Source organism: Trachypithecus francoisi, unplaced genomic scaffold (genome assembly GCF_009764315.1).
Source record: "Trachypithecus francoisi isolate TF-2019V2 unplaced genomic scaffold, Tfra_2.0 Lachesis_group16, whole genome shotgun sequence".
Lineage (NCBI taxonomy): Eukaryota > Metazoa > Chordata > Mammalia > Primates > Cercopithecidae > Trachypithecus > Trachypithecus francoisi.
Genome location: NW_022681461.1, coordinates 92,223,153 through 92,245,128, shown reverse-complemented (window position 1 = coordinate 92,245,128; position 21,976 = coordinate 92,223,153). Strand labels below are relative to the sequence as shown.

General features: G+C 40.7%; 1 protein-coding gene across 2 annotated transcripts in view; it reads left to right on the top strand.

Annotated features, from left to right (window-relative positions):
- Positions 1–21,976, top strand: part of LOC117099018 (phospholipid-transporting ATPase FetA-like) — a 119,539-nt gene that overhangs the window by 68,663 nt on the left and 28,900 nt on the right. For both annotated transcript variants that reach the window (XM_033238181.1, XM_033238180.1), the window contains exons 12-15: positions 9,049–9,245; positions 11,266–11,474; positions 14,269–14,312; positions 21,521–21,683. In XM_033238181.1, coding sequence (XP_033094072.1) covers positions 9,049–9,245; positions 11,266–11,474; positions 14,269–14,312; positions 21,521–21,683 — 613 coding nt within the window. The remainder of the gene's footprint in view (positions 1–9,048; positions 9,246–11,265; positions 11,475–14,268; positions 14,313–21,520; positions 21,684–21,976) is intronic.

Sequence of the window (21,976 nt, the reverse complement as noted above, 5' to 3'; positions counted from 1 at the left end):
ACCATCCACACGAACAACACCGCAAGCAGGGTTGTTGGTGATCATTCACACGCATACACATTTAGCCCTCCAGAATGTGACCACCAAGGAAGTACTTTACTGGCTCCCGTGACATCTCCTTCCTTGGTCTGTGCACAAAGTCATTGCTGCAGTATGTGAAGATCCTTTAAGCTAGGTTGCTGGCCAGTACCCCCCGCACCCACCGTGTTGCTGAGAGCTCAGGTTATTCCTCACACTGGGTGGGTCTAGATTTCTCACCCCTGAGGCCGCCACAATAGGGCAGGGTGCACCTCCTCACGAGAGAGAACCAGAGACCATCCCGGAGGGGAATGTAATCCCAGATGAGTCCCCCAAATTGTTATATATAAAGTTTCGGTGCCACAAAAGAAATAGCACTCGAATATAAAATTTTCTTTTTAATTCTCAGCAAGGCAAGTTACTTCTATATAGAAGGGTACACCCTTACAGATAGAACAATGGTGAGCTCACATTTGGACAAGGGAGGGAAGGGTTCTTATCACTGGCGCACGTGGTCCCTACTGCTGTGTCGTTCCCCTATTGGCTAGGGTTAGACCGCACAGGCTAAACTAATTCCGAATGGCTAATTTAAAAAGAATGATGGGGTGAGTGCTTTGGTGGGAGTCAGGGCAGAGCAGGTAGCAGGTAATTGGAATGAGTTAGGGTGGAGCAGGTGATCAGAGTGAGTCAGGGTGGAGTAGGTAATTGGAATGAGTCAGGGTGGAGTAGGTAATCGAAAAAGGTTGCTTTACGAGGAAGTTAAGTTTAAATGTAGAAGGGAAAGAACTGAACATACTGACATATTAATTCTTTGAAAAGAAATTTAGAACTCATATCAGGAAAGAGTGGCATGACATATTTAAAATGCTGAAGGGGAAAAACTTTACCTAGACTAGTATATCTAGTGAAAATATCTTTTTTTTTTTTTTTTTTTGAGACGGAGTCTCGCGCTGTCACCCAGGCTGGAGTGCTGTGGCCGGATCTCAGCTCACTGCAAGCTCCGCCTCCCGGGTTCACGCCATTCTCCTGCCTCAGCCTCCCGAGTAGCTGGGACTACAGGCGCCGCCACCTCGCCCGGCTAGTTTTTTGTAGTTTTTAGTAGAGACGGGGTTTCACCGTGTTAGTCAGGATGGTCTCGATCTCCTGACCTCGTGATCCGCCCGTCTCGGCCTCCCAAAGTGCTAGGATTACAGGCTTGAGCCACCGCGCCCAGCCTATAGAAAATATCTTTCAAACATGAAGGAAAAAGAAAGACTTTTCCAGACAAACAAAAGCTGAGCCGTTTCATTAACATCATACTTGTCCTACAAAAAAATGCTGAAGAGAGTCCTTCAACTAGAAAGAAAAGGACGTTGAGCAATAAGAAATCAGCCACCATGCCTGGCTTCATTATAGTTTTGATTTGCATTTCTCTGATGATCAGTGATGTTGAGCACCTTGTCATATGCCTGTTTGCCATCTGTATGTCTTCTTTTGAGAAATACCTATTCAGATCTTTTGTCCATTGTTAAATTGGACTATCAGGTTTTTTCCTATAGAGTTATTTGAGCTCCTTATAATCCCAGCATACAGGCAACCAAAGCAAAAATTGACAAAATGGTATCACATTAAGTTTAAAATCTTCTTCACAGCAAAAGAAACAATTAGCAAAGTGAAGAGACAACCCACAGAATGGGAGAAAATATCTGCAAACTGTCCGTCTGACAAAGGATTAATAACCAGTCCCAAATAAAAGAACTGCTTTTGAAATAAATTTAACAACCTACTTGCAGAGAACTAAGGCTTATAAATGTGTCAGCACTTAGAGTAAAACCCACTTAATTTAAAATTTGGGGGGCTTGAGTTTGCCTGCAAGTTTCTGGTACACCCTAGGGTGAAATTTGTTAAACAACATATTCTTTCTACCTACACAGAACTCATGGTTTCCCATTCAGAGGAGTGGTCTGTTAGGAAAACAAAATGAACCAAAAGAAATGAAATCTACTCCAGCAACCTATAATAATCAAACTATTATTTTACTTACATTTTTAAGCGGACTAGAGGGAAACAAGTAGCATAAAAAGGTGGATGAGGATGAACAAATAGAATAACTGACCCTGGAAGCTGGGTGTGGTTCCCAGCTACTTAGGAGGCTGAGGCAAGAAGATCACTTTAGCCCATGAGTTCAAGGCTATAGTGCACCATTACTGCACCTGAGAATAGCCACTGCACTCTACCCTTGGCAACATAGCAATATCCCATCTTAAAAAAGAATACCTGAACCTAGAATAAACAAATTATATTTCAGGGAAGAGAAAAGAACTTTTTTTTTTTTTTTTTTTTTGAGGCGGAGTCTCGCTCTGTCGCCCGGACTGGAGTGCAGTGGCCAGATCTCAGCTCACTGCAAGCTCCGCCTCCCAGGTTTACGCCATTCTCCTGCCTCAGCCTCCCGAGTAGCTGGGACTACAGGCGCCTGCCACCTCGCCCGGCTAGTTTTTTGTATTTTTAGTAGAGACGGGGTTTCACCGTGTTAGCCAGGATGGTCTCGATCTCCTGACCTCGTGATCCGCCCGTCTCGGCCTCCCAAAGTGCTGGGATTACAGGCTTGAGCCACCGTGCCCGGCCGAGAAAAGAACTTTAAAACATTTTTATGACTATTCTCAGAGAAAAGAAGCAATTACATATATAAAGTAAGAATAGGTTGCTTTAAAAGGGGGAAAGAAGAAAAATATCTGGCCGGGCGCGGTGGCTCAAGCCTGTAATCCCAGCACTTTGGGAGGCCGAGACAGGCGGATCATGAGGTCAGGAGATCGAGACCATCCTGGCTAACACGGTGAAACCCCGTCTCTACTAAAAAGTACAAAAAAATTAGCCGGGCGAGGTGGCGGTCGCCTGTAGTCCCAGCTACTCGGGAGGCTGAGGCAGGAGAATGGCGTGAACCCGGGAGGCGAAGCTTGCAGTGAGCTGAGATCAGGCCACAGCACTCCAGCCTGGGCAGCAGTGCGAGACTCCGTCTCAAAAAAAAAAAAAAAAAAAAGAAAAGTATCTAAGAACAACGACAAAATAGCATTTGGGGAAGCAAAAATGGGATTGCTAATTTTTTTTTAAACCCATTTAAGGATTAAAATCTCTCCTGGACCATAAAACAAAAAGACACAGAGATAGAAAATATGAGAGAAATAATTTGTTTTTAAACAGAGGGTCAAACTAGAAAGGTTTAGCTATAGAGAAGAGAAATCCCTTTAAAATTCTTATAGAAATAAAATAAGATATTAACAAAAATTAGAATTAGATTGGTATCAGATTTCTCAAAAGCACCATTGGGTCCTAGAAACCAGTAGGGTCATACCTTCAAAGTTCTTAGTGAAACATATTTTGACCTAGAAATCTGAACCCAGGAAAACTACAAGTCAAGTAAGAGAGCAAACTTGTTCCTACCCTAGGACCTTTACCCTTGCTGGCAATGTCTGCCCCCAAGTCTTTGCATGGCTTGCTTCTTTTTCATCATTTAGTGCTACCTTTTCAGATAAAAGGTCTCTAACACCCCCACCAAGACCCTCTATTCTATTAACCTGTTTTATTTTCCTCAGAGCATTTATCACTAAATGGTATTTTTTTCATTTCTTGTTTGTTGTCTACCTCTTTCCATAAGGATATTGTCTTTTTTTTTTTTTTTTTTTTTCTGAGGCGGAGTCTCGCTCTGTCACCCAGCCTGGAGTGCAGTGGCCAGATCTCAGCTCACTGCAAGCTCCGCCTCCCGGGTTCACGCCATTCTCCTGCCTTAGCCTCCCGAGTAGCTGGGACTACAGGCGCCCGCCACCATGCCCAGCTAGTTTTTTGTATTTTTTAGTAGAGACGGGGTTTCATCGTGTTAGCCAGGATGGTCTCGATCTCCTGACCTCGTGATCCGCCCGTCTCGGCCTCCCAAAGTGCTAGGATTACAGGCTTGAGCCACCGCGCCCGCCAGGATGTTGTCTTTTTTCTCCACTGTGTCCCTAAGTCCCTGGAACTATCCTTGACATATAATGGGAGCTTCATTATTATTTGTTGAGAGAGTGAAAAAAATGAATGAACGTCTTAGCCACCAGATTATGCGCCTCTACAGTAGAAATTACACCATATTCATCTTCATATTTTTGGAAGTGCCTTGCACAAAGTAGCTCTTAGTAAATCTCTATTGAAGTATTAAATGAAGAAATATCCTTGAATTAGCTAGGTTCTTATCAGCTCAGCAGTTTTGTTTCTGTGGTATTTGTGCCAGGACATTGCCGATGTAGTGATAGGTAAAACACTTCCATTTCTTGAAGTAAGCTGAACCAGAAATCCTTCCTGACTTAAACACTTCATTTTCCCCCATTTTTTGGAAATGGCTCTTAGAAGAAAATCTGGCAGACACAGGAAGCACGTTTAGCAAAGCTGCTTCCTGATGAGCTCACAGCTGAGCTGGGGGTTAGATCCCTTCTCTCTCCCCAGTGACCAGAACTTCCAGTGACAATGCCTTCTAAATCATGATCTGTTAACGAGGAGTGTATTTGTGAGACAAATGAGCAAAGTGCATGAAATTGAAATGGTGCCAGAGATCCAGGATCTCCTTCTGGGGTAAGGCACAACGTAAAGCACAGATGTGAAGGGTCAAAGGCCCCAAGGAGTGCTTTCTTTTGACAGGCTGCCTATGAGGCCAGGGAGCACCTTTATGAGACCAGTGGCCTTGGTTCTAGGTCAGTTTTGTCAAGAGTGACAAAATTATTTATTTCACTCTTTATTGAAGCCACTTTTTGCTACATGGGAAGCTGTCTGCACTTCTTTGGTCTGACTAGGTCTGGTATTAAGTTATCTCTAGGGTCTGTAGCAATAACCAAACAAACTAATGATTCCTTGTTTCTTTCTCCTTATAGAAAGGAAGTAAAGTGAAGCTTTAAAGACTAAGTACTAAAAATCCCTATCACAATAAAAAGAAATGTAGAACATCTGCAAGGGCTTTGAAGGCCTCATGATGGCAGGAAAAGCTCTAGCAATGAAGAAAGAAAACACTGTGCGCTACACCTTCAGGATTCAGGCTGTGGGGGAAGCCCTGCTTTCTGGGGCTTGGGCTGATGAGAAGTGGTCTTCCTTTCTGGTGGCTTAGTGTGAGCAGTAGAACTCAGACTCAGATCAGTAACTCACTGAGGCTTTATCTGAACCATGAGAATAGCTTTGTTTTCACATGATTAATTGAAGAGAAAGACAAAGAAGTGGGAATAAGATTGAGAAGGAAAGATTGCATGGCCCCAGAGAAACCCTCATCACAAAAAGCTGAGCTACTCAGCATGAATCTGGATTTGGCTAGGAATAAAAGCAGATTTTATGTGTTTTGTCCCAATTCTCCTTTGTTTTATTGTTCCCCGGCCCCTGACTCAACTCTCAAATACCAGTTTTTGATATTGAATATTAAGCGTTTAGTGTTAATTTTTAAGTAATACTGGTTTTGATTATGTTTTAAAATAAGATCTTTACCATTTAGAGCTATATATTAAATTATTTACAGATGAAATTGCATAATGTGACAGATTTGTTCTGGGAAGGCAGGGGAAGAGGAGGTTTGGATGAAATTAGACTGGCTATGAATTGACAATTGTTGAAGCTGGGTGATGGGTACATGGGTACATGGGAGTTTGTTGTCCTATTTATATACTTTAATTGGTGTTTTAAATTTTCCATAATAAAAAATAATTTAAAATCTCAGTTTCTGGGAATGGTCCCAGTTAGACCTAGTCCTCCTACTTTTCTAGTCTTGTCTTCAAAGACCTTCCCATCAGTGGCACAAAGATGAGCCCTCCCATTATCTAGCAATGGGGATGGGTTGCTTTGAGCCAGCCATACTTTGTGACCAAGGTCACAGATGTGAAGACTGTTGGGTAGATGTGAAGACTGTTGGGTAGATGTAAAGACTGTTGGATAGACTTCGAGGTGGTTCAATAACATCATGTTGTCTCTAGAGGCATGTGGACATATCGGGCTGGTAGGAATGTAAAATGGCATAATAACTTTGGAAAACATTTGGCAGTTTTTTAAAAAGTTAAATTTGCTATAGGATCCAGTGATTCTACTCCTAGATATATACAAAGGAAATGAAAGCTTATGTCCATGAAAAGACTTGTACACAGATGTTCCATACAGCCTTGTTTGTAATAGCCAAAAACTGGAAACAATCCAAATGTTCAATAAAAGAAAAATTAGTACACAAATTGTGCAATATCAATACAATAGAACACTACTCAGTATTAAAAAGAAATGAATGAGTGATAGATGCAAAAACATGGATGAATCCCAAAGTCATTATGCTAAGTAGTAGAAGCCAGAAAAAAGAGTACATCTATATGATTCCATTTGTATAAAATCTAAAAATTTCAAATATCATAAAGTGTCAGAAAGCAGATTAGTGGTTGCCTGAGGACCAGGGGAAGGGAGAAGTGGGAAGGAGGAATTACAAAGGGGCATGAGAAACCTAGGAATAATGAATATTTCATTAACTTGAGTATGGTGATGGTTTCACAGATATGTGTGTGTATGCGTGTGTGTGTGTATGTCTAGTATATAGTTGTATACTTCAAATATGTGCAATTTTAGGGGGATAGTGACTGAAATGGGACATAGGGTGGTTTCTGGGTGCTGAGAATGTTCTATTTATTTGTTCTGGGTATTTGTTCCATTAGTGTGATTACTTTGGGAAAATTCATCAACATATATCTGTGATTTCTGCATATGTCTTTATGTGTGTTAATAATTAAATGTTAAATAATCGAAAATAGAGGGCATCAGATTAATCTGGAATTATGAGTAGTATAGTTGTATTAGTCAAAGTAAGATAACCAAAGTAAAAAACAGCCTTAAAATCTCACTGATATGTGACAATACAATGAAGGTTGTTGTGGGGAGGGGCAGCTTGCTCCACCAATAACTCAAGAACACTCTAGCCATTCTAGCTAATGGCCCCACCAACGTCTTGGATTTCAGGATCTTCTACTGGATTCCCTGCATTCAACCAGCAAATGGGGAAGAAGAGAGAATAGGAAGACTCACACAGCACTTTTTTTTTTTTTTTGAGATGGAGTCTCGCTCTGTCGCCCAGGCTGGAGTGCAGTGGCGTGATCTTGGATCACTGCAACTTCTGCCTCCTGGGTTCAAGCGATTCTCCTGCCTCAGCCTTCTGAGTAGCTGGGACTACAGGTTCACGCCACCACACCCCACTAATTTTTGTATTTTTAGTAGAGATGGGTTTTCACCATGTTGACCAGGATGGTCTCAATCTCTTGACCTCGTGATCCGCCCACCTCGGCCTACCAAAGTGTTGGGATTACAGGCGTGAGCCACTGCACCTGGCCACACATGATAGCATTTTAGGGCCAAGCGTGTAAGTAGCATAATCACTTCCACCAACATTGCGCTGGCTAGAACAGAGTTACATATAACTGCAAGAGAGCTGGGGAAATGTGCTCTAGATATGTGCTCAGAAGGAAAAGAAAATAGAATTTAATGAATACATATGATTATCGCTGCCGCAATCTACCCTTCTGATCATCATATCCATTTCATTTTTCCTCCCACATATGGAACACCCTCATCATCTCCCCCAAATCCTACCCAGTCACTGCATCCAACTCAGAGTCCAAGATCTCTCACTGATGCACAGTTCTCTCCATCAGATCTAAATGAGGTTCCTCTTGGTCTGGAGATGTGAGAGGATCTCCTTTATTCATTGCTCTCAGTGATTTCTAGCTCCACTTCTGAGAAGTTTTCCCTCATTCTTTATCCTTGCTGACCAACCCTGAAGTGGATGTTGGGGAGTATACTCTTCTTAGGGACTGCAGTTTTTGTAACCTGCTTCCTGCCCAGTGTGGTTTTAAGGGTTTCCAAACAGTCACAGGCTTTTTTAGACCAGGCTCATAGTTACCTAGTAATACCATTCCTCCAAAACCCATAAGGCTTCTCATCTGTTTGCTTCCAATTAGTTTCATGTGTCAGTAACCCCCTGCCCCCAAAAATTCTTTCCTAGACATAGTTTTTGAGTTTGTCCTATTTCTTTGCTTCCTTGCCCCTCCGTGCCCTTCTAACTTAATGGCAAGAAAGTTGAGGCTATGTGGAATAATAGTCATGGGTAAGAAGGTATCACCTTTAACCTGAACTTTGCCTAAAGGCTGAGTCACTTTGTTGACAGTAATTATTGGGCCTTTTTTGCTTAAGGTCTCAATCTTATCTCTTCCTGTTTAATGTCTAGAAGTCATAGTTCTTTGATGCCCCATGTTTCTGTACCTTCTCATTTCTGCCTACAAATTGGCTAATTCTTTCCCTCGTTTAACTTTTAAAAATTTTTTTTAGTACAGATGGGGTCTCAGTATATTGCCCAGGCTGGTCACAAATTCCTGGCCCCAAGCAATCCTCCTGTCTGGTCTTTCCAAAATCCTGGGATGGCATGCATGAGTCACTGCACACAGCCAACTCTTTCTTTTAATACCTTTCAAAGGCAGCCAACACACAATATTTTGATTCTTTCTAACCACTTCTCTTAGAGCTGCAAGGTTCAGTAGGCATATGGTCTACCTTTCAGTTTTACCAAATTCTTTAATGTTAACATGACTACCATATTTTCAGCCTTTTATATCAGTTTCCTTATCACCCACCCGCTAACTGCTAAGCCCCACACATTTTAGACTTCTGTTAAAGCAGCTTCAACAATGGAATGATTAAGTGCTTGGGTTCTGGAACTGGTTCAAAACCTGTTTCTTCTACTCAGTAGCTGAGTGACTTTAGACAAAATTCTTTCTCACTCTTAAGTTCCTCATCTATTATTAAAAGAGGATTATTGCAAATATTAAATAATATGTCCAAGGAGGGCTTCTACTGGAGTTTCTTTTCTGTCCTATGGACTGCTGCCTACAGCCTGTGAACTATAGGGCCTCCCCGCCCTCCTAGGAGAGGGACACTTTGTTGAGAGATAAGGCTCTAGACTGTAGAACTGAAGCAGTACACATCTTGGATAAAATGTTCACTTAATTCTTTTTTTTTCATTTATAGATTTTCCTGGGTTTAGGCATCATATGTTTTGTCCTAGCAGTTGGGCATGGCATTTGGCAGAACAAGAAAGGCTACCACTTCCAGATTTTTCTGCCGTGGGAAAAATATGTCTCTTCATCAGCTGTCTCTGCCATCCTCATATTCTGGTCCTACTTCATTATTCTCAATACCATGGTGCCCATTTCCCTCTATGTCAGGTAGGCTTCTTTGATCACTTTGGGGTGTGGGGGAGGAGCTGACTTCATACTGTCTACTTAATTCCCCAACCAGAGTGTGAACTTTTAAAAAGCATACACTTGTGCTCTTTTACCCCTTACTCTCCACAGTACCTGGTGTACAAAATGCTCTGAGATATATCTAGAGATTGCATAAATGCCTTCCATGTCCAGAATACTGTGCTAGGAAGACACTGTGTGGTTTATACAAAAAGAAAATTATCCCTGCCCTCAAATAACTTAAAAAGTAAGTGACTAAATAAGACATACAAACACATGAAATAACTAGAAAACATACACACAAATTCGGTGATGCTGACACATGGGTAGGTTCCCCAGGAAGATAGGCCAGGCAGCCCATAGTTTACCCATGAGATAGGTCCAAACATTCACTTGTAAGTCAATTAATCAGAATTCAGAATGCATTTTCCCACAGAAACAGTGTGACAGATGGTAGATAAGTGTAATTTTGACCTAAGTTCAATTCCTAAAAGTTGTAGAAGAGAAGAAGAAGGATTTTTCTTACTCTTTTTCATAAGCACCTTGAATGAAAATTTGAAATGGTGGAAAAAAGTATTTACCCTACTCTGATCATCCTTTTCCAGGTTCTGCATTTCCTTACACATACATACACCCAAATACATTTTAGTTTCCTCCTTTCCAGGCTTTCTAAACCCTGTACCGGGGCTTTTTGGCAATTAAAAAAAAGTACCCTATGTAACTAGATTACCTTATTTAGTAATATTTATTGAGTATCTACTATGTGCTAAGGTTTAGAGAGATTGCTGTGGTGGCTGGATATGGTAAAGGATGGGAGGAGTCCCAACTCCAGGCATAGAGATTATCAATAATCAGTCGATGATGAGGACCTGAGCGCCTCCTTCTTTACCTCAAAGGAAAAAATCCCCATCTCTCAGTGCAGCTGTCTCAGACAGGGATTACTAATAATCACCCTTATAATAAAGCAGACTAAAACACATTAAGTATGAATGATGATAAGAAGGAGACCCCTTAAAAGTCTTCACTGTTGCCGGGCGCGGTGGCTCAAGCCTGTAATCCCAGCACTTTGGGAGGCCGAGGCGGGCGGATCACGAGGTCAGGAGATCGAGACCATCCTGGCTAACACGGTGAAACCCCGTCTCTATTAAAAAATACAAAAAACTAGCCGGGCGAGATGGCGGGCGCCTGTAGTCCCAGGTACTCGGGAGGCTGAGGCAGGAGAATGGCGTAAACCCGGGAGGCGGAGCTTGCAGTGAGCTGAGATCCGGCCACTGGACTCCAGCCTGGGCGACAGAGCGAGACTCCATCTCAAAAAAAAAAAAAAAAAAAAGTCTTCACTGTTTTAAAATGAACATGCTTATTAGCCATAAAGAATCTATAATGGATGCTGTTTGGAGCAGAAGAGGAGTATGACAAAGGCAATAGGGAAAACTCTTTTAAAATGAGAAGAGATTGTTGTGGGAGGAGGCACACCACAGGCAGGCTGACTGTGCCTGGAAATTTATCAGAGGTTCAGCCCGTAAACTATTCCTAATTTCCATAGCTTCTTTCCTTATTCTGAAATAAACTCTGAGTGTGTCAAGTTCCTCTGTCTTCCCCATGTGACAGGAGCAATAATCCTCCAACTGGGCCAACACAGCCTTTTATAAGTTAACTGTTACTCTATCACACCTTGCATTACTGCAGAAATTCCAAAATTGTAACTTTTTCTGGATACATTTTGGAAAAAAAAAAAAAAGAATAAAAGACAAGTATCACTCAAAAGAGTTAATCAAGTGTATCTGGGTGCAGGTGGTAAAGCCTTGAGTGATAATGGCCAAAGTCAGCATTACCGTGGGTTGGCTGGTGGGAAGGGTCCTTCAGAAGGGTAGAATCCCAAGGAAGACACCCTAATTTTCAGATGCTAGCCCTGATCTACCACAGAACTGCTAAGAAAGAAACCAGGATGTTATATTTGCTTGTCCTGTTCTGACGCAGAACCATTCTTTTTCTTTTTCCTTAGTGTTGAAATAATAAGATTGGGCAACAGTTTATATATCAACTGGGATCGGAAGATGTTTTATGCACCAAGGAACACACCAGCACAGGCTCGTACTACCACCCTTAATGAGGAGCTCGGCCAAGTCAAATATGTGTTCTCTGACAAAACAGGGACTCTGACTCAGAACATTATGATTTTCAACAAATGTTCTATTAATGGGAAGCTCTATGGTATGCATGTCTTCCTGCTTTCCCCAAGTCCTGGGGAATTTTTACTTTGCAAATTGTTTTCAAGATGAATCTAGCTCTAAATCTATAAGCCTCTGGAATTCACATTTACCTCCTATTCTCACAACTGTCTCTATTCTCTAAGCAAAGACCACCCAGCCCAAACAGTTCTAACCAAAAAGCATTTATTTAGCATCTTATAGGTACAATCTATTGTGTTGGGCATGGAGAATACCAAGATGTACAAGACTTAGTCTCTGTCCTCAAGGAGTTCCTAATGTCTATATACGTAGTTTCACTCCCATTTTAAATCAGATGGATGTTGGTCAAAGGGTACAAAGTTTCAGTTAGGCGGGAGGAGTGAGTCTTCAAGATCCATTGCACAGCATGTTGATCCTAGTTAATAATAATGCATTGCATATATCAGAATTGCTAAAAGAGTTTTAAGTGTTCTCACTATAAAAAAATAAGTTTGCGGCCGGGCGCGGTGGCTCAAGCCTGTAATCCCAGCACTTTGGGAGGCCGAGACGGGCGGATCACAAGGTCAGGAGATCGAGACCATCCTGGCTAACATGGTGAAGCCCCGTCTCTACTAAAAATGCAAAAAAAAAAATTAGCCAGGCGTGGCGGCGAGCGCTTGTAGTCCCAGCTACTTGGGAGGCTGAGGCAGGAGAATGGCGTGAACCCAGGAGGCGGAGCTTGCAGTGAGCCGGGATCGCGCCACTGCACTCCAGCCTGGGCAACTGAGCGAGACTCCATCTCAAAAAAAAAAAAAATAAGTTTGTGAGATGATGAATATGTTAGCTTGATATAATCATTCCATGGTGTATACATATATGAAAACATCACATTGTATCCATAAATATATACAATTATTATTTGTCAATTAATAATAAAATTAAAAATAGATAAATTAAATGGAGCAGTCAATGTATTACTGAAGCTGCTAATTTCCTGATTCCCCTTTAGAGCAATAAATATTATTGAGAGAAACCATCAAAGGGTAGTCAGAGTTTGATCAGTGTCTCCCAGGCCCAGTCCCTTATTTATCTTATGCCTTAAGCATAAGCTTGTTTTTGTGATAAAGTCCTCATGTGTGTGAACACTCATACCCAGTGTCCTAGCTAACAGAAGAAGGTAATCACATCTAAAAAACTAGAACACATGGGATAATCTTTCTGGGGTGACCAAAAAGTTTTGAAACTAGAGAGAGGTGGTAGTTGCACATTATAAATGCACTAAATGCCTCTAAATTGTACACATTAAAATGGATAATTATATGTTAAGTAAATTGCATATCAATAAATAATTGAAATTTTTGAATTAAAAAAAAGCTAGGCCGGAAGCGTTGGCTTATGCCTGTAATTTCAATACTTTGGGAGGCTGAGGCAGGCAGATCACCTGAGGTCAGGAGTTCGAGACGAGCCTGGCCAACATGGTGAAACCCCATCTCAACTAAAAATACAAAAATATTAGCCAGGCATGATGGCACACACCTGTAATCCCAGCTACTTCGGAGGCTGAGGTGGGAGAATTACTTGAACCCAGGAGGTGAAGTTTGCAGTGAGCCAAGATCACGCCACTGCATTCCAGCCTGGATGACAAGAGTGAAACTCCTGTCTAAAAAAAAAAAAAAAAAAAAAAAACTAGAGCACTCTAATATTTCCTGTTATTTCCTATATTTCTTATTATTTGTTTGGTAACCATGTCAAACAAATTTTCATTTATATAAATTCTGAAGGCTTATTTTTGGATGAGTTGATTTGGGTGAGCCTTTTAATTCTCTGGCTCATTTTAAGACCTGACCATATACTGGGTAAAGTTGCAAAGGACCATGAGTGTTTCCATGCTTGGCATCAGACATGTCTTCTACCCCGATTCTGTCTGTCATCCACTGGTCAAGAATCCCAAACGCTCTAAAACTAAGTCCACATCTCTTCTGGGTAACTCTTATGATTGGAGGGCTTTCTGAGGTGTGAAGCCTTTCACTTCTAGCTTCATCTTATTCTCACTTAGGAGGGAAGAGTTGAGGCCCAAGCAAACCTCTTCTTACCATTGGCTTAGGGAAAAGAGCTTACTGGGCACTGGGAGCTAGGTGGCCTGAGGAGACTGGGGGCAGCTTGACTGCAAGTCTAGGATGAAGGAATCAGAATAAATAAGCTTTTAAGGCCCCTCCTTTAAATCACCATATCACCCAGCAATTTGATTCCTAGGTATATACTCCCAAAACTTGAAAACAAGAACTCGGATACATGTATACCAATGTTCATTGTGACATTATTCACGTAAGTCCAGAGGTAGAAATAACCCACATGTCCATCCACATACGAATGGATAAAGAAAATGTGGTACAGCATATACATACAATGGAATGTGAATCATCCATAAAAAAGTAATGAAATTTGATACATGCTACAACATGGATGAACCTTGAAAGCATTATGCTAAATGATGTAAGCTAAACACAAAAAGACAAAAATTTTATGATTCTACTTATGTGAACTATCTACAATAGGCAAATTCATAGAGACAGAAAATAGATTAGAGGTTACTAGGGGCTGGTGGTGGGAAGAAATGGGAAGTTTCTGTTTGGGGTGCTGAAAAAATGTTGAAAACATATAGTGGTGATTGTTGCACAACATTGTGAATATAATTAATGTCATTGCATTTTACATTTAAAATAGTTAAAATGGCAAGTTTTATGTGATATATATATTTTTTTTAACCATAATTTAAAGAAATTCAAACCCTCCTTTAAAACCTTTGCCAAGTCTCTGCTGTGTTCACTTACCAACAGGTGATACTTATGACAAGGATGGACAGAGGGTGACAGTCTCTGAGGTAAGTGATTACAGCTCCATGGGAAATGCATGTGGGAGCTGAGTGAGGCTGTGCTTCAGAGAAGCACAAATTGAGACTCCCTTAGCCACTGAAATATTAAAGCTTTTATTGGCCCCGTAATATCAGAAATATCAGAAGGCATTATGTAAATGACCTATGTTTAATTCTGAAGATCTTCGTTTGTTCTTTTTAAACAAAAATAGCTTTACTGGCTTTTTCTCTTTAAAAAATAATCCATGCTCATTGTAAAAAAAATTTAAATAATACAGAAATGTATGAAGAAAGTTAAAAGTATTCCAGCCCATTTAGGTAGCCAATTTAAAGTTAGGGAGTATATCCTATGCTTTTCGTATGTATATACACACACACATATGTACATCTAGATCTAGAAGATGGGGGAGACAAAATCATAGTATGCTTATTATTTCCAGTTTCCTTTTGTTCACTTGACACTATTATTGTCATCATCTTTCCATGTCAGTAGGTCTAGGTTTCCATCATCATTTTGAATGGGTGTCTACTATTCAATTCTATCAGTGTACCTTAATTTATTTAATTTCTTATTTTTATTCCATTTTCTTTTGTGATTACAAATGACATTTTGGTAATCATTATGGCACATACATTTTGTCTACTTTTCTGATAATTATTTCTTTAGAATAAAGTCCTAGAAGTAAAATTTGTTGGTCAAAAGGTAGCCATGTTTTAATACATTAGATAGTGCCATATTGCCCTCCAGGTAGATTTGCATAACTTTATAATCCCATCAAAAATATATGACAATTTCTTTCCCCCCATATGCTTGTCAGAACTGGTATTGACAATTTTTAATCTGTTGAAATTTAATTGATGAAAAATAGTATCTAATTATTTAATTTACCTTTTTTGATTACTAATTAGATTGAATCATTTTTATGTGCTTATTTTTCTTCCCCTTATCATCTCTTTATTGCCCATTTACACTTACTTTGTGAACTGTCTATTCATATTCTTTGGCCTTTTTTTCTTATTTGAAAATGCTCTTTATACAGTAAAAATACCAGCTCTTCCTTTGTCTGGTGCATATGTTACAGTTATTTTTCCCATTTTGTCTTTTGGTTTTTAATTTGTTAAATAATATTTTGTGTAGAAGTTTTTAATTCATGTAATCAAATCTATCAGTCATTTTCCTTTATAACTTAAGGATCTGTGACATACTCAACAGTCTTTATAAAATTATAAAAATATCTTCCTATTAATTCTTCTTATCTCTAGCTGGTTAATTTTTACTGTTTTCTCTAGTGTTGGACCCAGCTTTTGCTTATGGGTTTAAGTATCCCTTCATAGGGGTTCCTCTGTTGCCTTCAGGGTATTTCTCACCTTATCCTTGTCTTGCTAGACCCAATTCCAAACTCTCAGCCACTTGACTTATATACCAAACATCTGACTCCAGTTCTTACCCCTATCCATCCAAAGAGATTGGGAAGGGGAAGGAAATTCAGTGATTTGCCTTAAATCATCTTCCAGGGCTCGGCTAATGACCTTGGCAATATAGGCAAAGTTATAGCTTCTAGGGAGTAAATCCCTCCTGGAGTTTCTTTCCTCTCCCTCTTCTGTCCACGACTGATTGACCATAAAACATTTTTCACTAAATCACTGGACTCTTTGTTCTCTTATAAACAAACTTACCTGTAGCCTCAATCCCTTCATTAATTGAAACATGACTTTCCCTGAGAACATTCCTTTTTCTTCCATCTCTCTCATACTCTGCATACCATAAACTCTGGACACGATAAGCCCAAAGGTGTTGCCCTCATTATCATGTGCCATGTTTAACCATTAGTTTTTCTCTCCTACACAGTCTTTCTTCCTGTGATGCTTATGACTTCTGGCTATGATCATCTTTAACTCTTCTTGTTGTTGCTATCTAGGAAGCTTCTGGCTTCTACATCCCATTCACTGAGGGCTCTGAAACTTCTCCCTCCCCTCCCAATCACTGCTAGTGTTTTGGGGGGTATTGTCATCTTTATTGGACGACCTATCACTGTGGACTCTTTCAGGTATCTGAAAGAATCCTTCAGAAGATCTCTCTGTATCACCCATTTCCATATGACCATGTCATTGTCCAGAGTTGTACTACTGTGGAATTATAAACTTCCTTTTCACAATCTTTGATCACAAAACTTACTCCTCCATATTCTCAGTACATGGCTCAGTACTTGAGATTTTTTTTAAGTATTCCTGCTTTTTTACCTCATGGAGATTTATAAACCCTTTGCTTTCCTTTTTCTCCAGTCTATCAATTCCTTACAACTTTACTTCCTTTCCTAGCTTGCCTGTCTGTACCCTGAGATCATAAGCATCCTCAGTACCTTACTAGTTCTCCTTTTCTTCTCTTTAATCACTAAACAAATCTCAACCTTGAATTAACCAAGCCATTGACCCTGCTCTGTTTCTAATCTGAGAGTGTTGAGCACTATTTTGGAGATCATAAAACCATTATAAATTCAGAGACTCCACTGTCCTCTGTCCCAGTGCTACTTGGCAAATTTTTCACCATTTTGTAATTGGCTTCATATTTTATTCTACGTATCAGCTTTTCTAAACAATCACCATTCTTAGGCCTTCTACCACGCTCCCCTGGCTCCCCAGTATGTAGCAAATGATATTTCCTTCTATTTTACTGAGAAAAATCCAAACTATCAGCTAAATATCCTCCTCTGTACATATATTTTAACCCGCCTTTACTTCCTTTCCTTCAGTCTCAAAAAAGTTATAACTTTTTCCTTCAGTACTAATCTATATATTCTAGATTCCATCCCTTCCTACTTCTTCAGGAACCTCAGTCAATCCTGTATTCTCTCTTTCTTAATATCTGAATATCCCCTTATGTGATTCTTTCCCCTCAGCTTGTCTTTTTTCTTTTTTTTTCTTCACAGAGTCTGGCTCCATCGCCCGGCTGGAGTGCAGTGGCACAATCTCAGCTCACTGCAGCCTCCGCCTCCCAGGTTCAGGTGATGATTGTGCCTCAGCCTCCTAAGTAGCTAGGATTATAGGCATGGCCACCATACCCAGCTAATCTTTGTATTTTTAGTAGAGAAGGGGTTTCACCATGTTGGCCAGGCTGGTCTCAAACTCCTGGCCTCAAGTGATCTGCCCTCCTCGGCCTCCCCAAGTTCTGGGATTACAGACATGAGCCACCATGCCTGGCCTCAGCTCAACTGTTTACATTAGTATGTCCATACAATGGAATATTATTCAGCAATAAAAAGAAGTGCTATCAAGCCACACACACACACCACAGAGGAACTTTAAGTTCATATTGTTAGGTGAAAGAAGCCAATCACACAATACTGTGTGATTTCAAATATATGACATTTTGCAAAAAGGAAAACGATAAAGGCAGTAAAAACAAAAAGATCTGTGGTTACCAGGGGTTTGGAGAGAGTGCGGAGAGGGATAAAGCAGTAGAGCACAGGGGATGTTTGGGGCAGTGAAACTATTCTGTATGATGTTGTCATGGTGGATTCGTGACATTATGTGCTTGTCAAACCCATGAAACACAACACAGAGTCAAAGATGATGCAAACTATGGCCATCAGTTTATAATAATGTAGCAATATTGGTTCATCAGTTGTAACAAATGTACCACAATAATGCAACATGTTGATAGGGAAAACTGTAGGGTGGAGGTGAGAGAGGGAGTATGCAGGAACTCTCTGTACTTTGCTTAGTTTTTTTGTAAACCTGAAACTGTTCTTAAAAAAAAGAGTATTAGGCCAGGCATGGTGGTTCGTGCCTGTAATCCCAGCACTTTGGGAGGCCAAGGTGGGCAGATCACTTGAGGCCAGGAGTTTGAGACCAGCCTGGCTAACATGGCAAAACCCGTTCTCTACTAAAAATACAAAGATTAGCTGGGTATGGTGGCCATGCCTGTGTAATCCTAGATACTTAGGAGGCTGAGGCACAATCATCACCTGAACCTCGGAGGCTGAGGCTGCAGTGAGCTGAGAGTGCACCACTGCTCTCCAGTGACTCTGTCTCAAACACAGTGAGACTCTGTCTCAAAATAATAATAATAATTTTAAATGAAATAAATGGGTTTTTAAAAGCCACAGCTTGTTAACCAGAAGTAACCACTAACAATACATTTTTAATATTTTTTTGTATTCTATTTTTAAAAATACTTATAACCTTACCTTGTTCTTGCATTCCCCTCTAGCCATTATCTGTCTCCATCAGTCAGTCCAAAATATTTATTGAGTGTCTACCATATGTCAGACCCTGAGTAAGTACAAAATGTTCAGGGAAAACAAAACAGACTTAATTCCTACCTTCAGAGTTGGCATCCTAGAGGAGGAGTCACAGAAGTAAACAGGCAATTATAGGAGTCTCTAATTCCTCACCTTTCATTCATTCTTCAGCCTGCTTTATGTATTCAGACTCTGTCCTATCATATTCACTGAAACTATCCTAGCCAAGGTCATGAATGACTACTTTGATATTAAATCCTGACCCAACTTCTCTGTGGATTTTAGCACTCTTAAACTCCCCTTTTTCTTAAAGCTCTCTTGTCCCTTAACTTCCGTTGAATAACAATTTCTTCTTGTTTTTCCTTCTTGTCTGATTGCTTCTTCTCATCTCATTGCATTGGGTGCTGATGTTCCCTCAGGGCTCTATTATTTAACCTCTTCTCCATCTATATAGTCTCTTCACGTAATCTTATATATTTACATGGCTTTACTACCTATGTACTGATAACCTCCAAATCCATGTAACCAAGGAAACCTGGATAACTCCCTCCCATCCATGGCCAAAGCTAAAGATATCCTATTAAAAACTATGTTATAGCTATACCACAACAATTCAAGAGTTTCCTCAGTTGCTACCTTCTACCCTCCATTCTGAATCCACTTCCTCTCGGGTGTCATCCTCAGTTTCTGTCCTTTTGTCTAGTACTTGGACTTGCTTTTCAGCATTGTTTGACTGGTTGTCTTGCTTTCAATTTCAGAGTTATCCATGAGTGCTGCCTCTCAGATCATGCTGTTCTGCAACTCTCAGCCAGTCCTGCCTCAGTCCTGAACCCAGACGGGTTCACTGTTCTCAAACATTACTTATCTGAAAGGGGGGATCATAAACTAGCTCATACCTCTTTCCTGAGCTTCGAAACTATATGTACAAATGCCTGCTTTCATTACTACCTGTACGGCTTCAGGATCTCCAATTCAGTCTGTCAAAAAATCTTCTCCTGCTGGGTATTCTATCTCGGTGAATGGTCTCACTGTCTATCCAGGGGCCCAATTAGGGAATATAAAATTATTCCTAACTCTTCTTCTCTTTTACTCCTTATATCCATGTCCTATCAATTCTAACTCTCTATATTTTCAAATCCATCCCCTTAATTTAATATTTATTGTCACTACTTCATCATTTATCTTGTGAATCACTAAGTGGTCTCCTAACTGGTCTCCCTGCTTCTCATCTTGCTAGTTCCAATATATTCTTCATGCTGCTACCAGAGGACTTTCTCCAACAGGAATCCACATCACTTCTGGTGGAAAATCACTGACACCTTATTGGTAATAAGATAGTAATGCAGGATCTGGCTCATGCCTTCCTTTCCATCCTTGTCTCTCCTTACTCACTAGCCTCTAGTTTCAAAGAATGTGTCACTGTAAGGTCTCAATTCTAGAAAAGCCTTAGGATACATATGCTATATAATGGGTCATCTTAAATTGCTGAAACCATGAACTTCCCCGAGCTTATAACTCTATTGTTGGCTAAGTCTAGGGCTTGGTTCTGGACCTGAGCATACCTCCTTGCTGCTCTGACAAACTCCCTCTAAGTAAGATATAGAAAAGAGCCAATATACCTCACTATAAACTTCCCTTTCCCCAACATAGCACCAAGCAACAAAATTGTGTCTGTACTTGATGTAGTAGGGCCCAGCCCAAGTAACACCACAAATACAGAAAACTGGAGAAAGATCCTTGAGAGTTCTGATATGAGCTGGAGAAATGTGTTCATAACATTGTACTCCAGAGTGGAGAAAAGAAAGTCTTAGGGCCAGCTGGGTGCAGTGACTAACGCCTGTAATCCTAGCATTTTGCGGGGGCTGAGGTGGGTGGACCACTTGAGGCCAGGAGTTTGAGACCATCCTGGCCAACATGGTGAAACTCCGTCTGTACTAAAAATACAAAAATTAGTTGGGCGTGGTAGCACACGCCTGTAATTCCAGCTACGTGGGAGGCTGAGGCACGAGAATTGCTTGAACCCAGGAAGTCAAGGTTGTGGTGAGCCAAGATTGCACCACTGCACTCCAGTCTGGGTGACTGAGACTCTGTTTCAACAATAACAACAAAACAACAACAACAAAAAAGAAAGAAAAAGAGAAAGAAAGTCTTAGGGCCAAGCTGAGCCAGAAAAAAAGTGTTTGCCCAAGGTGGCTGCAAGCAGCCTAGCTGAAATGGAGAATCAGAGTCAATGGCTAAAGGAGCCAAGGTCATAGCCAGGAAAATGGTTAGTGACTATGCACAAGATTGAAGGAAGGACTGAAATAGGAACACAAGCAGCAAAGTCAGTGACCATGAGGGTCAGAGGCAGGAAGAATCAGGTATGCTGACAAGTCAAGCAGGAATTAAGTCTGTGAACAACAAGCACGTACTGAAGCTTCCTTGTCATGTGGCCTTGCTCTATCTTGCAGTATTCTTCCCTAGCCTCCTTTTAACTCTGGTGGGGCCAGAGAGGAATAGTGTAACACAATGATACCACTGTATGTAGGACTGTACTCCATACTCAGTTCCCAAAATCAGGCAACGGACAACCAGAAACAATGCTCTTTCCAGACACCACCTACAAATACAGAGCTATTACTCCCTCTGTTTTGATTATCCTCAGGTATGATTATCATAGATTTGGGACCTAGAAGAGCAGAGTTTGAAGATAGCCATTAACCATTCAGAATAGCTAGAGTGAATGAGCCCGAGAGGGGTCTGCCGAACAGTGCCCAGCTTGTCTCCTGTAGGAAGGATGTTTTCTGGCCCAATAAATAGATGATCCAGGTCAGAGCTACAGGGGCCTTAGAAACCAGCACAGAATCTCCTTCATTTATCTTGCTTTTCCTTGCCATCCTCCTAGGAGTTCTCATCACATTCCAGAAACTGCCTCCAAATTGATCTGAAAAGTATCAAGCTGCTGCTGAGAAGTTTGTTCTGGCTTATGTGTTCCAGAAAGAAAAGGTTGACTTCTCCTACAACAAACTGGCTGATCCTAAGTTTTCATTTTATGACAAGACTTTGGTGGAAGCAGTGAAAAAGGGAGATCACTGGGTGCACTTGTTTTTCCGCTCACTCTCATTGTGTCATACGGTGATGTCAGAAGAAAAAGTAGAAGGTGAGGAGAGGCCTAAGGTAGCTTCATGGACTGAGAATATGTCATGGAGTCTAGGCTGGAGGTAGGGGTGATTTAATATGCTTGGCAATGGCTTAATCTAAGAAAGAACTTTCTATTAGGTAGCTTTGTCTGGCAGTGGAATGGATAGTCAAGGTAAGTGTTAGCTCCTGTTAATACCAGAGGTATTCAAGTAGAAAACAAACTCTTGGTTTAAAAGAAGATTCATTCATTCAGTAGGAGTCAAACTTGGTGCTGTCTGGGGAGCTTCAGATTATTTTTATTTCTTTTAATTT